Source organism: Zalophus californianus, chromosome 10 (assembly GCF_009762305.2).
Source record: "Zalophus californianus isolate mZalCal1 chromosome 10, mZalCal1.pri.v2, whole genome shotgun sequence".
Lineage (NCBI taxonomy): Eukaryota > Metazoa > Chordata > Mammalia > Carnivora > Otariidae > Zalophus > Zalophus californianus.
Window position 1 is genome coordinate 89870570 of NC_045604.1, and position 14892 is coordinate 89885461.

The 14892-nt window shown below is 42.4% G+C and overlaps 1 protein-coding gene across 2 annotated transcripts in view; it reads left to right on the top strand.

Annotated features, from left to right (window-relative positions):
* COG7 (component of oligomeric golgi complex 7) overlaps positions 1-14892 on the top strand; it is a 78420-nt gene that overhangs the window by 9862 nt on the left and 53666 nt on the right. The window contains exons 5-6 of one of the 2 annotated variants that reach the window (XM_027609951.2): positions 13485-13567; positions 14317-14439. The exons of the other annotated variant lie outside the window; for it this stretch is intronic. Coding sequence (XP_027465752.1) covers positions 13485-13567; positions 14317-14439 — 206 coding nt within the window. The remainder of the gene's footprint in view (positions 1-13484; positions 13568-14316; positions 14440-14892) is intronic. 2 annotated transcript variants of the gene reach the window in all.

Genomic DNA, 14892 nt, shown 5'->3' on the forward strand with positions numbered 1-14892 from the left:
ACTTTTCAGCACACCTCTTCCCCGTTTGTTAATTCTTTGAGGCTTCTCTTCATGACCAGGATTCGGTTTTTTAAGTAGATTTTTTTCACCTCAGGAAGGGCATGGGGATTATATGCATATCCTCAGTGTTTATGTAGTAAAGAATGTCTTTCTGTTGCTTTTACATATAGAAGAAAATGGCTGCTTTTGGAATTTTTGGATCACACTGTTTTTCCTGTGGAAATCTAGAAGCCTTGATTCCTTGTCTTCTGCCAACTGTATTTCACTATGAACATGAGACTGGCCTGATTCTTTTTTTTTTTTTGGTAGTTAGTTTCTTTTCCTTGTACTAGTTAAAGCAGGGGTTAGCAAGCATTTTCTGTAAAGGGCCGGGTAGTAAATATTTTGGGCTCTCTGGGCCGTGTGCTGTCTATCACCAATACTTAACTGCAGTTGTGGTGTGAAAGCCTGTGTGTAAATGAATAGGCTTCTCTGTGTTCCAGTAAAACTTTATGACAAAACCAGGTGGTGCTGTCGCCTGCTGGCTCATAGTTTGCTGACTTCAGGCTTATACAATTCTTTCTTTTGCCTTATACTTTAGTTACTTCACTAGATTATTTTTCAGTTTGGGAAAAATATTTTTCTAGAACATAGTGTGAGCTCTTTTTATTTGCTGATTCATGTCTTTCTCTGTTTCTAGAAAATTTCTTTTTTTTTTAAGATTTTATTTATTTATTTGAGAGAGAGAGAATGAGAGATAGAGAGCACGAGAGAGAAGAGGGTCAGAGGGAGAAGCAGACCCCCCGCTGAGCAGGGAGCCCGATGTGGGACTCAATCCCTGGACTCCAGGATCATGACCTGAGCCGAATTAACCCACTGAACCACCCAGGCGCCCTAGAAAATTTCTTTCTTAAAAAATATTTTTTCTGTTCCATTTGTTTTCCATTTTTGAGAACATCAGCTGTCTGTCCATCAGCTCTCCGTTTTCCCCTCCTTTATGTCATGTTCCCTCTGGTCTATTTTAGCTCTTTATCAACTCTCCCCATAGTCTTTTTTATTTTTCAAAAGATTGTTTTTCATTTCACTAATAGCATTCTCTTTCTTTCTTTCTTTCTTTCTTTCTTTCTTAAGATTTTATTTATTTATTTGAGAGAGAGATAGCAAGAGAGAGCACGGGTAGGGTGGAGGGGCACAGGGAGAGGGAGAAGCAGGCTCCCCACTGAGCAGGGAGCCCAGTGCAGGACTCGATCCCATTTGACCCGAGCCGAAGGCAGACGCTTAACCGACTGAGCCACCCAGGTGTCCCAAGTCCTTTGACCATTTTAAAATCGGGTAATTTATTTTTTATTGTTGCGTTGTAGGAGTTTGTTATATATTCCGGATATTAATCCCTGATCAGATATATGATTTGTATACTCTGATTCTGTGGGTTGGCTTTTCATTCTATTTATAGTGTCCTTTGATGCACAGATCTTAAATTTTGTTGTAGTCCAATATATCTGTTTTTAATTTTGTTGCCTGTGTTTTTGGTGTCATAAGTAAGAAACTATTGCCAAATCCAGTGTCATGAAATTTTTCCCATTTTCTTCTAAGAGTTGATAGTTTTAGCTCTTACATGTTGCTCTTTGATCCATTTAAAGTTCATTTTTGTATATGGTGTAAGGTAAGGGTCCAGTTTCTTTCTTTTGCATGTGGATATCCAGTTTTCTGAACATCACTTGTTGTCCTTTCCCCATTGAATGGCCTTGACACCCTTGTTGAAAGTCACTTGACTGTACCCGTGAAGGCTCATTTCTGGGCTCTCTGCTCTCCTCCGTTGGTCATATGCCTGTCCTTATGCCAGTACCACGCTGTCACCCCCACCTGCCCCACACGCATTGTTTTGATTATTGTAGCTTTGTAGTAAGTTCTGAAGTCACGAAGTGTGAGAGCACCAACGTCACTCTTCTTTTTCAAGATTGTTTTGTCTATTTGGGGTCCCTTGAAATTCCATACGAATTCTAGGATGGGTTTTTCTGTTTCTCCAGAAGACACCATTGGGATTTCGATAGGGATCGCATTGAATCTGTAGATGGCTTTGGGTAGTATTACCGTCTTAACAGTATTAAGTCTTTCAGTCCATCAACACGGGATGTTTTTTCATTTATTTGTGTCTTCTTTAATTTCTTTCAGCAGTGTTTTGTCATTTTCAGAGTACAAGTCTTTCAGCTCCTTGTTACATTTTTTCCTAAGTATTTTCTTTATTTTGATGTTACTGTAAATGAATTTTATTTCCTCTTCAGATTGTTCATTGTCAATATAGAAAAACAACTGATTTTTTTTTTTAAGATTTTATTTATTCATTTGAGAGAGAGAGAAAGACAGAGAAAGCACAAGCAGGGGGAGAGGCAGAGGGAGAGGGAGAAGCAGTCTCCCCACTGAGCAGGGAGCCTGACGTGGGGCTCGATCTCAGGACCCAGAGATCATGACCTGAGCCGAAGGCAGACGCCCAACCATCTGAACCACCCCAGGTGTCCCAACACAACTGATTTTTGTGTGTTGATTTTGTATCCTGCAACTTTGCCAAATTCACTTATTAGTTCTAACAGGTTTTTTTGTGGAATCTTTAGGGTTTTCTGGTTATAAGATCATATCATCTGCAAACAAAGATAATTTTACTTCTTCCTGTTCTCTTTGAATGCTTTTAATTTCTCTTTCTTGCCTCATTGCTCTGGCTAAGACTTCCAGCACTAAGGTGAATAGAGGTGGCAAAAGCAGGCATTCTTGTCTTGTTCCTGATCTCAGAGGAAAAGTTTGAAATAGTCTTTCACCACTGAGTATTATGTTAACTGGGGGCTTTTCATATATGAAACTTTATTTATTATGCTGACATAGTTTGCTTCTATTCCTAGTTTGTTGAGTTATGTCATGAAAAGTGTTGAATTGCATCAAATTCTTTTCTTCACCATTTGAGATGATCGTGTGGATTTTTTCCATCATTCTGTCAATATGGTATATTACATTGATTGATTTTCATACATTGAACCATCCTTGCATCTCAGGAATAAAGTCCACTTGGCTGTAGAGTATTATCCTTTAATGTGCTGCTGATTTTGGTTTGCTCGTATTTCATCAAGGATTTTTGCATCACTGTTCATCAAGGATGTGGCACCTGGGTGGCTCAGTTGGTTAAGTGTCTGACTCTTGATTTCTGCTCAGGTCCTGATCTCAGGGTCATGAGATCGAGCCCTGTGTTGGGTTCTGCGTTGGGTGTGGCGTCTGCTTGAGCATTCCACCTCCGCTTGAGTGCACGTGTGCTCTCTCTCTCTCAAAAAAAAAAAAATCATCAGGGATATTGGTCTGTAGGTTTCTTTTCTTGTATTGTCTTTGTCTGGCTTTGGATCGGCATAATGCTGGCCTCGTAGAATAAGTTAGAAAGTGTTTCCTCCTCTTCAGTTTTCTGGAAGAGTTTGAGAAGTATTGGTATTAATTTTTCTTGAAATGTCTAGTATATTCACCAGTGAAGCTGTTTGGTGTGCTTTTCTTTGTTGAAGGGTTTTTGATTACTGATTCAATCTCCTTATTAGTTTTAGATCCATTTAGAATTCTTACTTCTTCATGATTCAGTCTTGGTATTGTGTGTGTCTAAGAATTTGTTCGTTTCATCTAGATTATCCAATTTTTTGGTGTATAACTGTTCCTAGGACTTTTTATTTATTTTATTATTTATTTATTTACTTAAGAAAAATATTTTATTTATTTATTTGAGAGAGAGAGCACGAGTACAAGCTCTGGGAGGAGCAGAGGGAGAGGGAGAAGCAGACGCACTGCTTCTGCTTGTGATCAACATGGGGCTCGCTCCCAGGACCTGGAGATCATAACCTGAGCCGAAGTCAGATGCTTAACTGACTGAGCCACCCAGGTGCCCCTATTTTTTTTAAAGTAAGCTCCATGCCCAACACAGGACTCGAACTCACAACCCTGAGATCAAGACCTGAGATCAGGAGTTGGACACTCCACCGACTGAGCCATCCAGGCGCCCCCATAGTGCTTTCTTATAATCCTTTTTATTTGTGTAAGATCAGTAGTAGTGTCCTTTCTTTCATTTCTGACTTTATTTATTTGAAATGTCTTCTCTCTTTTTCATAGTGAATCTAATTAAAAGTTTGTCAGTTTTGTTCATCTTTTCAAAGAACCACCTCTTGGTTTTGTTGACTTCTTTTTTGTTTTGCTCTATTATATATCGATCTCTGCTCTGATTTTTATTATTTCTTCCCTTCTTGCTACCTTTAGGTTTAGTTTATTCTTTTTTTTTTTTTCCTAGTTCTTTAGGATGTAGAGTTTAGGTTGTTGACTTGAGATCTTTCTTCTGTTTTAACATAAATATTTACAGCTATAAATTAGCTTTTAGTGCTGCTTTTGTGGCATCCCATACGTTTTGGTATGTTGTGTTTTTATTTTCATTTGTCTCAAGATAATTCCTAATTTTCCTTATGATATCTTCTGTGACCCATTGGTTGTTTAAGGCTGTTGTTTAATTTCCACATATTTGTGAATTTTCCCATTGTTTTTTCTTTTGATTTCTAGTTTCATTTCATTGTGATTAGAAAGGATATAAGATTTCCTCCATCTTAGTTACACTTGTTTTCTGGCCTCAGATATGATCTATCCTGGAGAATGTTTCACGGGCACTGGAGAAAAATATGTATTCTGCTGTTGTTGGGTGGAGAGGTGTGTGTGTGTGTGTTCGGTCTAGTTGGTTTATGGTGGTAAAGTCCTCGACTTCCTTACTGTCCTCTCTCTGCTTCTTCTTGAAGTGCTCTTATGATGTACCTTCTGCACGTTCTGTTCCTTTACTTTTGCATAGGTCCTATTGTGGGGTTTTTTTGGTTTGTTTTTGTTTCTGCTTAGTCATATTTATATGTGGCTGCTTTTTTCTGGGCTTGCTGTTTGCTGGAAAATAACAATGCGATCTCTTTGGAAGCCCCTCCCTATTTACCTGGGCTTTGTTGAGAGCTTTCCTCTTCCCTTGAATTAAAGGCTGCATTCTGTGTTGTGCTCTCCAGTTGCCTAAAGAGAATGGATTCAGTACTCATCTCCGGCCTTTTCATTCCATAACTTATCCATTTGTCAGTCATCTGTTTGGAGTGTTCTCGTCATCAACAGGATCCTAGGACTGGAGTTGGGTTCTGGAAAGTCACCATCTGGCAGCCTTCTCCCATTTGCTCATGAATTTGTTGCAGCTAAAGACCCACAGAGCTCCACGGATGTGGTTGGGGTGCACCTATGGTTAGGTGGGGTTGGAGAAGAAGTAGGAATGGAGGTGGGGAGGTGGTGGCTCCATGAATTTGAATGCTTTTCCTTTCATTCTGAAGGGGTTTGCTACTGGAATCAGGTTTGAATGATGCCCTCTGGGTCAGGATTATGGGCCTTGGTAGTGAGGGCAAGCTATATTTGACTACCTTTGTTCACAGATTTAAATCAGGCTTGATTCCAGACCCACTCTTTGTAGGCAGGATGGATTCGGAAGGGGGAAATGGCTCTTTTTAGCCGCTGCTGGGCTGAAGCAGAAATAAGCCCTTCTCCCCTTGCCTAGACTAGACCCCCGCTTTGCTCCCTGTCTCCACCTTGTCCTGCCATGATCAGCCGCTCCCTGCTGGCATTCCGAGTGCTCCTGGCATCCCCACTCACCTTGGGCCAAAGTGACTGATTATCTGATTACTTTCTTGGAAGTTCCGTAGTTATAGATATTTCCCTGGCTTCAGCACAGACGAAATGGTGTTGTGTTTTTCTCCTGGTGGTGAATTTTGGTGAGCATCAGGAAGGTTCCCCACCCACCCGAAAGTCATGTGCTCTTTCATCAGACATCTTCCCTGGAAGGCCAAGGTGCTTTTTTATCTAACAGTTTTTATTTTTATTTATTTTTTATTTTTTTATAATTTTTATTGTTATGTTAATCACGATACATTACATCATTAGTTTTTGATGTAGTGCTCCATGATTCATTGTTTGTGCATAACACCCAGTGTTCCACGCAGAATGTGCCCTCTTTAATACCCATCACGAGGCTAACCCATCCCCCCACCCCCCTCCCCTCTAGAACCCTCAGTTTGTTTTTCAGAGTCCATCGTCTCTAATGGTTCGTCTCCCCCAGTTTTTATTTTTTTAAAGATTATTTATTTATTTATTTGACAGAGAGAGAGAGAGAGAGCGAGCGCGTGAGCACAAACAGGGGGAGTGGCAGAGGGAGAGGGAGAAGCAAGCTCGCCACTGAGCGGAGAGCCCAACACGAGGCTTGACCCAGGACCCTGGGATCATGACCTGAGCCGAAGGCAGCTGCTTAACCAACTGAGCCACCAAGGCGTCCCTGAAGCAACTTTCTGTAGCACAGTTTTACATGTAGCAGGAAGCTTCAATGATCTAAGGGATCATGGGGAAATAATAAGCATTTTAGGGGCAAATAGCCATCTTCCAACTCATGGATTCCTGTCCATCAAAGTGAGATCTGCCAGCAGATTTCCAAAGCCTAGCTGGGTTATCATCACAATAGTGGCTCTCACAGATTTTCCTTCTCAGCAAGTATAAAAGGTTGGGTACCTGTTTGTGCAGTTTAAAATTTTTTTTTCTTCTTTTTTAATTTCTTTCTGAGACGGGGGCATCTGAGTTTTGGCCAGAAGGGGGCAGACGAGTGCCAGAGTGGCGCAGCTGAAGACCTGTCCCAAGGCTGCCACCCTGGCTTCTCAGCTTTGAGCCTGGAAGCAAGGGCTCCCATTCAGTCCTTTCCTCTGCCCTTAGGAAAATATGTAAGAAACTACTTGATATTAATACCAGAATTTGGCTCTTAGAGTCCACTGCTATGTGTGGAATGCTGATGTTTACCAAATTATTTACTTATTCCTCAAGCCACCAAATATGTGAACATTTAAGGGGTTGACTTTGTTTGCTTTTGTACAATTCCTATCTGGTGTAATTCAAAGTAGGCATTTCAAAAGGATAACTTCCTTTTATTTTTTTTAATTTTATTTTTTCAATTTATTTATTTGACAGAGACAGTGAGAGAGGGAACACAAGCAGGGGGAGTGGGAGAGAGAGAAGCAGGCTTCCTGCGCAGCAGGGAGCCTGATAGGATAACTCCCTTTTAAATACTATTTTAAAATACTGATTATGGGAGGAACAGCAGGGAATTAAAAGATGACTAAGATAAGGTTGCTGTCCTTCAGGGACCTTACAGCTTGGTTGAGGGTGAGGCTGGGAGAGAACAAGTACACAAATAACTTTATTACAAGATGGAATGTGAAAGTTGTCTTAACCATCCCCGGAATGAAGGGAAAAGATGACAGAAAATCGAGGAAGTTTTTCTGAAAGAGCTAATATATGTGCAGAACTTTGAAAGAGAGATGTAATTTTTTTTAAAAAAATTTTATTTATTTATTTGACAGAGAGAGACACAGCGAGAGAGGGAACACAAGCAGGGGGAGTGGGAGAGGGAGAAGCAGGCTTCCCGAGGAGCAGGGAGCCCGATGCGGGGCTCGATCCCAGGACCTTGGGATCGTGATCTGAGCCAAAGGCAGACGCTTAACAACTGAGCCACTCAGGTGCCCCGAGGGATGTAATTTTTTAAAAATTTTTAATTGTTTCTTTTTAGATTTTATTTATTTATTTGAGAGAGAGAGCTCAAGCAGGGGGAGCGGCAGAGGGAGAGGGAGAAGCAGGCTCCCAGTCGAGTGGGGAGCCCAGTGCAGGGCTCGATCCCAGGACTCTGGGACCATGATTTGAGCCAAAGGCAGACGCTTAATGACTGAGCCACCCAGGTGCCCCTAATTATTTCTGATTATAAAAGTAATACAGGTTATTGAGAATTGGAAAGATATACACAAATATAAAAAAGAAGATGATTTACCAGTGAACTCAGCACCGAGAGATGACTGTTAGTATTTTCCTCTAGTTTTTTTCCTGTGAGTGTGTACCTATATCTTTTAAGGCAGAACTGTCCATTGAATATATACAATTTTGTACCTTGTTTTTCCTCCCGTGAGCACCATGGCATGAGCATTTTCCCATGGGTGTAGGATTTTGATAGGTGGGAAGGAATGTTTCCAGCAGAAGGAACAACATACATAGGAGTAGTATAGAAATGGGAAAACTCGGGCAGTTGTGGGAATAACAGTTAAGCCCATTTCAATGGAGTGAACGTTGGGAAACGGTCAAGAAATGAGGTTGGACAGGAGGGCTGGGGACAGAGCGTAGTTTGCGTTGAACAGACTGAGGAGTTTCCATCCGGGGAAGAATTTCATGGCTATTAGCAGTTTATTAGTAAGTCTGCTGAGGTCTGTTGGCCAAGTGGAAGGAGTGTGGACTTGGGAGATGGACAGGCCAGTTTTGAAATCTTTGGGCTGCTGCCTCTTAGCAGTGAGACCTCAATTTCCTTCTTAGTAAAGGGAGTATGGAACACGCACCCTACGATTTCTATACTCCTGCTTCTGGGGGAGGCATTCCCCCAGAATAACGGAACGTTATTCCTTTCTCTTGGACCTCCCTTCAAGATTTCATGGCTCTCACAGAAACCCAAAGGGAATAAGTCCTAAGAGACCAGTCAGGAACTCGTGAAGGTTCTATTTGAATTGCAGGAGCAGCCGTGTTTCTAAGAAGCCCGCTAGCTCAGCAGTTGGAGCTACACTACAAATTGGAAGTCCAGACCTACAAATGACTTCATTGGTTTCATTTTTCTGTTTCTTGAATTCAGTTAAGATTTGTTCCCCTCACCAACAGTGTTGAAAAAGTTGAACAGTACTGGAGGTCTTACTGGGGAAGAGAACATTTTTTTCCTCTACCACTTCATTCCCCAGTCCCGATCCCAGGAGAGCACTTTTAATTCTCAGAGCTCTTTTCTCTGGCATTTCATTTTATATTTCTGCATAATACATTTATTTACTTATTTTTATTTTTTTTAAGATTTTTTTTTTAATTTAACAGAGATAGCATAAGTAGACAGAGCGGCAGACAGAGGGAGAGGGAGAAGCAGGCTCTCTGCCGAGCAGGGAGCCCGATGCGGGGCTCAATCCCAGGACCCTGGGATCATGACCTGAGCCGAAGGCAGCCGCTTAAACAACTGAGCCACCCAGGCGCCCCTATTTACTTATTTTTAAAGATTTATTTATTTCTGAGAGAGAAAACGCATGCACGCATGCATGGTTGGGGGGGGCGGAGATGGCAATGCAGAGGGAGAGGGGGAGAAAGAGTCTCAAGCAGACTCCCTGCTGAGCACAGAGCCCAAAATAGGGCTCGATCCCATGAACGCTGAGATCATGACCTGAGCTGGAATTAAGAGTCGGATGCTTAACCATCTGAGCCTCCCAGGTGCCCCTCTGCATAATACATTTATTATTTTATTTCTTTGTATATTAACTTTAGGCATTGTCTGTTGACTTCCTATTGTTATCACTAAAGATTTCGCTTTCATACCACTCTTCTCTCCCCTTCACATTCTCCTTGTATACCATTGCTTTTAACTGAATTAATAAATAGTGTTTCTGTTATCACAACTTTGTAAGCTCAGTTCATTTTTGTAGAGTCAGATCAGGCACTATGATTTTAATTCCTTTCCTCTTCAGCTTCACTTTATCCTTATATTTCTGGCTGCCTTTTTATTCCCTTTCATTCTTTTTTTTTTTTTTAAGATTTTATTTATTTATTTTGACAGAGAGAGAGACAGCCAGAGAGGGAACACAAGTGAGGGGGTGGGAGAGGGAGAAGCAAGCTTCCCGCGGAGCAGGGAGCCCGATGTGGGGCTCCATCCCAGGACCCTGGATCATGACCTGAGCCGAAGGCAGATGCTTAACGACTGAGCCACCCAGGCGCCCCTATTCCCTCTCATTTTTGCTACCATCCATAGGCCTTCATTTTTTTGCAAAATGGGAGTAAGATGTTCTAAGTGCCTTTCCCCTTTTCCCCAGAGACTTTCCTTCTGAAACTCTCTCCTCTTCTCTGAACGGGACCAGCATAGCTCCTGGAATTGTTTGCTGGATCTGAGATTTAAACTCTTGCATCTGTTAGTTGTCCTTTTAGACAAGTCACAGGAGTTAGATGATGCCTCAGGAACCCAGCTGAGAGGCGGTCTCGGCCCTTCTGGTTGTGTGATCTGGTCGGGCTTATTTATTCTGTTGCCAATTTCCCATCTTCTGGCCTCCTAGGGTTGCACTGAGGTTGAAGTGAGGTTATATAAATGGAGAAGCTTTGGAAGAAGTGTGAATGTAAAAGGGTGACAGTAGCTTCTCCACAGTGTTTTTTGTTTTTTTTTTTATGTTGTTAGCTACGTTGTATATCAAAGGCCTTTGATATTATCCTCACCTCTTTTTATATTTATTGATACGTTCAACCAGATATTCTCTTTCCCCAGAAAAAAATGAGTGACAGAGAGTGGGGGAAGGGGGAAGTGTAGCCCTCCAAGATGAAGTAGTAGAGACTGATGCAGTGGGGGAAATATTTTAGGATGAGATTTAAGAGCATTTCTTCCCATATATTTATTTCATTTCACTTCACAGGTAATTGTGACATATCTCCTCTGTGCAGGGCATTGTGTGAGAAGTGCTTCCTTATGTCTAAATAGAACGTGAGATCATGTGCAAAAGCAACATAAATGAAATTTCCCATCGATGCTGTTTGTTATGTTGTCTTATTTATAATCCAAAATCAGTTGTTTATTTGAAATAATAAGAATCCATTGGCCCTATATTACACTGTGGATGGATGGCATAGAGACTAGGGACCCCATCTTATTCACATGAGGCCTGTATCAGTTTGGGATTCTTTGCAAGTGACAGAAATCCAATTCAAACATGCCTAAATGAAAAAGAGAGACTGTGTTGTTTATGGAACTGAGAAGTTCAGGAGTAGGTCTTGCTGATCCAGGAGCACAGACTGTGTTATTTTCTTTTTCCTTTAAATTTTTATTGTTATGTTAATCACCATACATTACATCATTAGTTTTTGCAAACTGTGATATTATTAGGACCCAGTCCCTCTTGCCATTTCTTGGCTCTCTCTCTCTCTGTGTTAGTGTTAGTTACTTCCAGGTGCACTTTTTGTGGTGGCCCTTGCACCTCACAGCTTAAGAAGAGATCCCAGGATTAATCTTGATTGCATTGATGGGCAGGCTTTTGCACCTCCGAACCAATTACTTTGATCAGGTGGATTTGAGGCTCTGGCTGGCCATACCCCAGATCTGGAGTAGAGTCAGCTTCACTAGAAACATTTAAATGGAAAATGGTCAAAAGGTACAAACTTCAGTTATAGTAGGTACCAGGGATATAGCATACAACACGATGATTGTAGTTAACATTTCTATAGGATTTCCCAAGGCAGTTGTCAAGAGAGTAAATCCTGAGAGTATTCATCACTAGAATAATTTTTCCCCCTTTATTCTTTTCTTCTTTCTTTTCTTTTTACTGTGTCTGTATGAGAAAATGGATGTTAGCTGAACCTGTTATTATTATTTCACAATATGTGTAGATCAAACCAGCATGATGTATGCCTTAAACTTATACAGTGATGTCTTGTCAGTAAAACTGGAAACAAAACCAAAGTAATAAATGATACTATTATTTGATAAAGACAATTGACATTCACTCTGTCTTAGGTACATGTAATCACTAGCAGCTGTAGGAAAATGCTAATGGTATTATTCTGTAATATAAACTAAGTTTTTTGCTTTGTAAAAAACAAAACAAAACAAAAAAAAATGAAAATGGGAGAATGGGAGGCAGGTCCACGGTCCCTCGGAGAACAACCAGACTTCTCTCAGAAGAAGGGCAGTGGGGTGTGGTTGCAAAACAACATGTCTACCACCAGACCCCACAGCACCCAGCAGGCGGCTCTTCACCAGGCAGGGGCTCAGCAGTGCCTTCTGCATTGAGTCAGTGGTGTTGGCAGGAGCCTAGAAGTCTTTATTATGGTTGCCAAAGTAGGTTTCCTATTTCTTTCTCTCTCTCATCTGAATCGGGACCTCCCCCCAGTTTTACAAATTTGTGTTTAATTTAACGTACCAACCTTGAAAAACTCGAATTCCTCTGTAAGGGCTAAAGACTCACATGCCACCTTTAAGTTTTCCAACGCTTTTACTAACTGGGTTTGCTGTATCGCCAAATTCTGCTTTATTATTTGTTTCAGGAAATAAGTTCTATTCTGTGGGGTCGAAATTTTTTAAGTTGTGGTTATATTTTTAGATTAGTAAACATTATAGCAGTTTCTATCTAAAAGCAGTCTTTGAATATACACCAAAATGTTGACAGTGTTTAACAGAGTGTGATAGGCAGTTTTTTTCTTCTTACTTGTTTTCCACTTTTTCCACCACGAACATGCTATTTATATTGCTGAAAAACAATGCTATTTAAAGCAGTCATTAATTGGGGCACCTGGGTGGCTCAGTCGGTTAAGCGTCTGCCTTCAGCCCAGCTCATGATCTCAGGGTCCTGGGATCAAGCCCCACTTCGGGCTCCATGCTCAGCAGGGTGCCTGCTTCTCCCTCTCCCTCTGCTTGCTGTTCCCCCTGCTTCTCTCTCTGTCAAATAAATAAATAAATAAAAACCTTGAAAAAAAAAAGTCATTAATTTACTACATTTTTTGAGTGCCTACCATGTCCTGTACTAATTTCTGGAAACAGTGAGACAAGACAGGAAAGGTCACAGCCTCATAGAGCTTGTACATCCGAGGGTGAGAAAGATAAACTGTTTTACAAGTAACTAAATAGAATAATACAGATCTTAATTAGTTCTACAAAGGGAAAGGTGTGGTAGGGAATTAATAACAGGAGAAACCTAATTTAGGTTGGCTGATTGGGAAAGGCCCTTGTGATAAGGGGAGAACCACACAGCCAGAAAGATCATCCCAGACCCAGTAAGTGCAAAGGCCCTGGGGCAGTAAAGAGCATGATTTATTCTCAGCAGCTGGCAGAAGCTCTCTGGGCAGCCTTTTCCTCCCCTGTGAAATGAGTTCGATTGATGGTTTTTCAGATACCTTTCTGTCGCTGACATTTTATGATTCTAGTCTGGGCCAGGAGGAGGTGAGGCAGGTGATTGCCTAAAGCACAAAATCTAAGGAGGCTCTCACCGTGCTCTTGCACAACCCTGAGAGTGAGAGTCTCCCTCAGTTTTGCAGCTCAGGCTTAGCTCCTACCCCCTGACCCCCCTCCCACCCCCAGCGCCGTCCCAGTCCTGATTCGAACTCATTTCACTGTTTCCGTGGAACAGTGACTTTGCTGATGTATAATCTGAGCTCTGTCGCTGATGCTTATTGATGCGTTATCTAAACAAGCCAGGGCTTACAGTGTCTTCTGAGTCACATATTCTGCCCTTATGCTTGACTTATTTTTCGTATCTATATTCTCCATGCATGAGTTAATTCATTGTGTAGGCAGGCAGTTCGGAAGGCGAGCTTACATATATCCCCATTGAGCCAGGTGAATTCTTTCTCTGGTCTGCAACAGGAAGCCTGCTACCCATTTGGACATCTTTGATGTTGTTCTCCTTTAGATCAGTCCAGAGTGTTTGTGAAGGTGTTTACTGAAATCGACCGGATGCCCCAGCTGCTCACCTACTACTACAAATGCCACAAGGTGAGAAGCTGGGGGTGCTTAAGGGTTGTGGAATGCTCCCAGGCCGGCCTGCAGAGCTCCAATTGTGTGCTCCGAGGGGGAAACACCTGCCTCCTTGCCCTCTGGCCTTTTTCTTCTTATTCACCAGTAGGGGGCGTTCTTGGTCCAACCTGTGGATTCATTTGCTTGCCACTTGGAAAACACAAGCCCTTGTTTTCAGCCTCTTGTAGGTTGGTAGCTGGATTCCACTTACACACTGACCAGTTGTTTCAATTTCTCCCATTTTTGTCTTTCAAGGGAGAGTCATGTCTTAGGCCTTACTATGCCCTCAGCAAGCCTGAAGAATTTTTTGTTTTCTAGAGTTGTTGACATGAGGTGAAAACCTGACTGAATTCCTCCAGGCCCAGCACTTGTGTGCTTTAAGCAGCGGCATTGGGCCATGGAGCTCAAGTGCACATGCACTCACATCTTAAGGTCTTTTCCGAAGACTGTAGCATGCTAGGTGGAAGGACCTTGGCAGGCTTTGGGGCGAGGTGAAAGGAGAAGGGAGCACCTGGAGGGCAACGGATTCACATTCTAATTGATCAGAGCAGGCAAAGGCGAAGTCTTGTTTCCCCGCCTTTGTTTGAATCAAATGGTCATCGGGGGCACCTTATCGCCCCGGGGAGCAGGCAGTGGGACATGGCTTGCCTTGCTGGGGTGGCAGGGCAGCTTTAACGGGCAGCATGTCGTGTTTCCTCAGCAAGGTCCCCTCTGTTCTGTCTCTGCAGGCACAGCTCTTAGCAGCCTGGCAAGAACTGTGCCAGAGTGACCTCCCCCTGGACCGGCAGCTCACTGGGTTCTATGACGCCTTGCTCGGGGCTTGGCACACGCAAATCCAGTGGGCGACGCAGGTAACAGCTTGCTTGGGTCCTGGGGAATGGGCGACTGCCCTGGGAGTGGTGTCTCCCCTGCTTCAGGCACTGCTTGAAACATCTCCCTATTTGCTGCCCTCACCAAAGGAGTTAAAGATAAGCCTCGAAACCCAAGGCAGTAAAATCTTTAGGTCTCCTTAAAACGTTTCTTATCGTGCTTCTCTGTATCTTAAATAGAATCTAATGTGGCAGTGTTGCATGTTGTTCAGCCAGGGAGCCTGTGGAATTCCTGAAGGCCATTATCTCCTCTCCTGATCTAGAAGCAAGAGGCCCTTGGTCAGGTGGTGTTTGACCAAACAGGATTGTTTTTATCTTAACTTCAGATGAAATGTACCTGGCCTAGAGTTAGTTTCCCTTGTTCACACAGTACACCCAATGTTCGAGGAAGAGTGCAGTTTGAAAGGTGCCCTCTGACTTAGGGGACGATGAGAC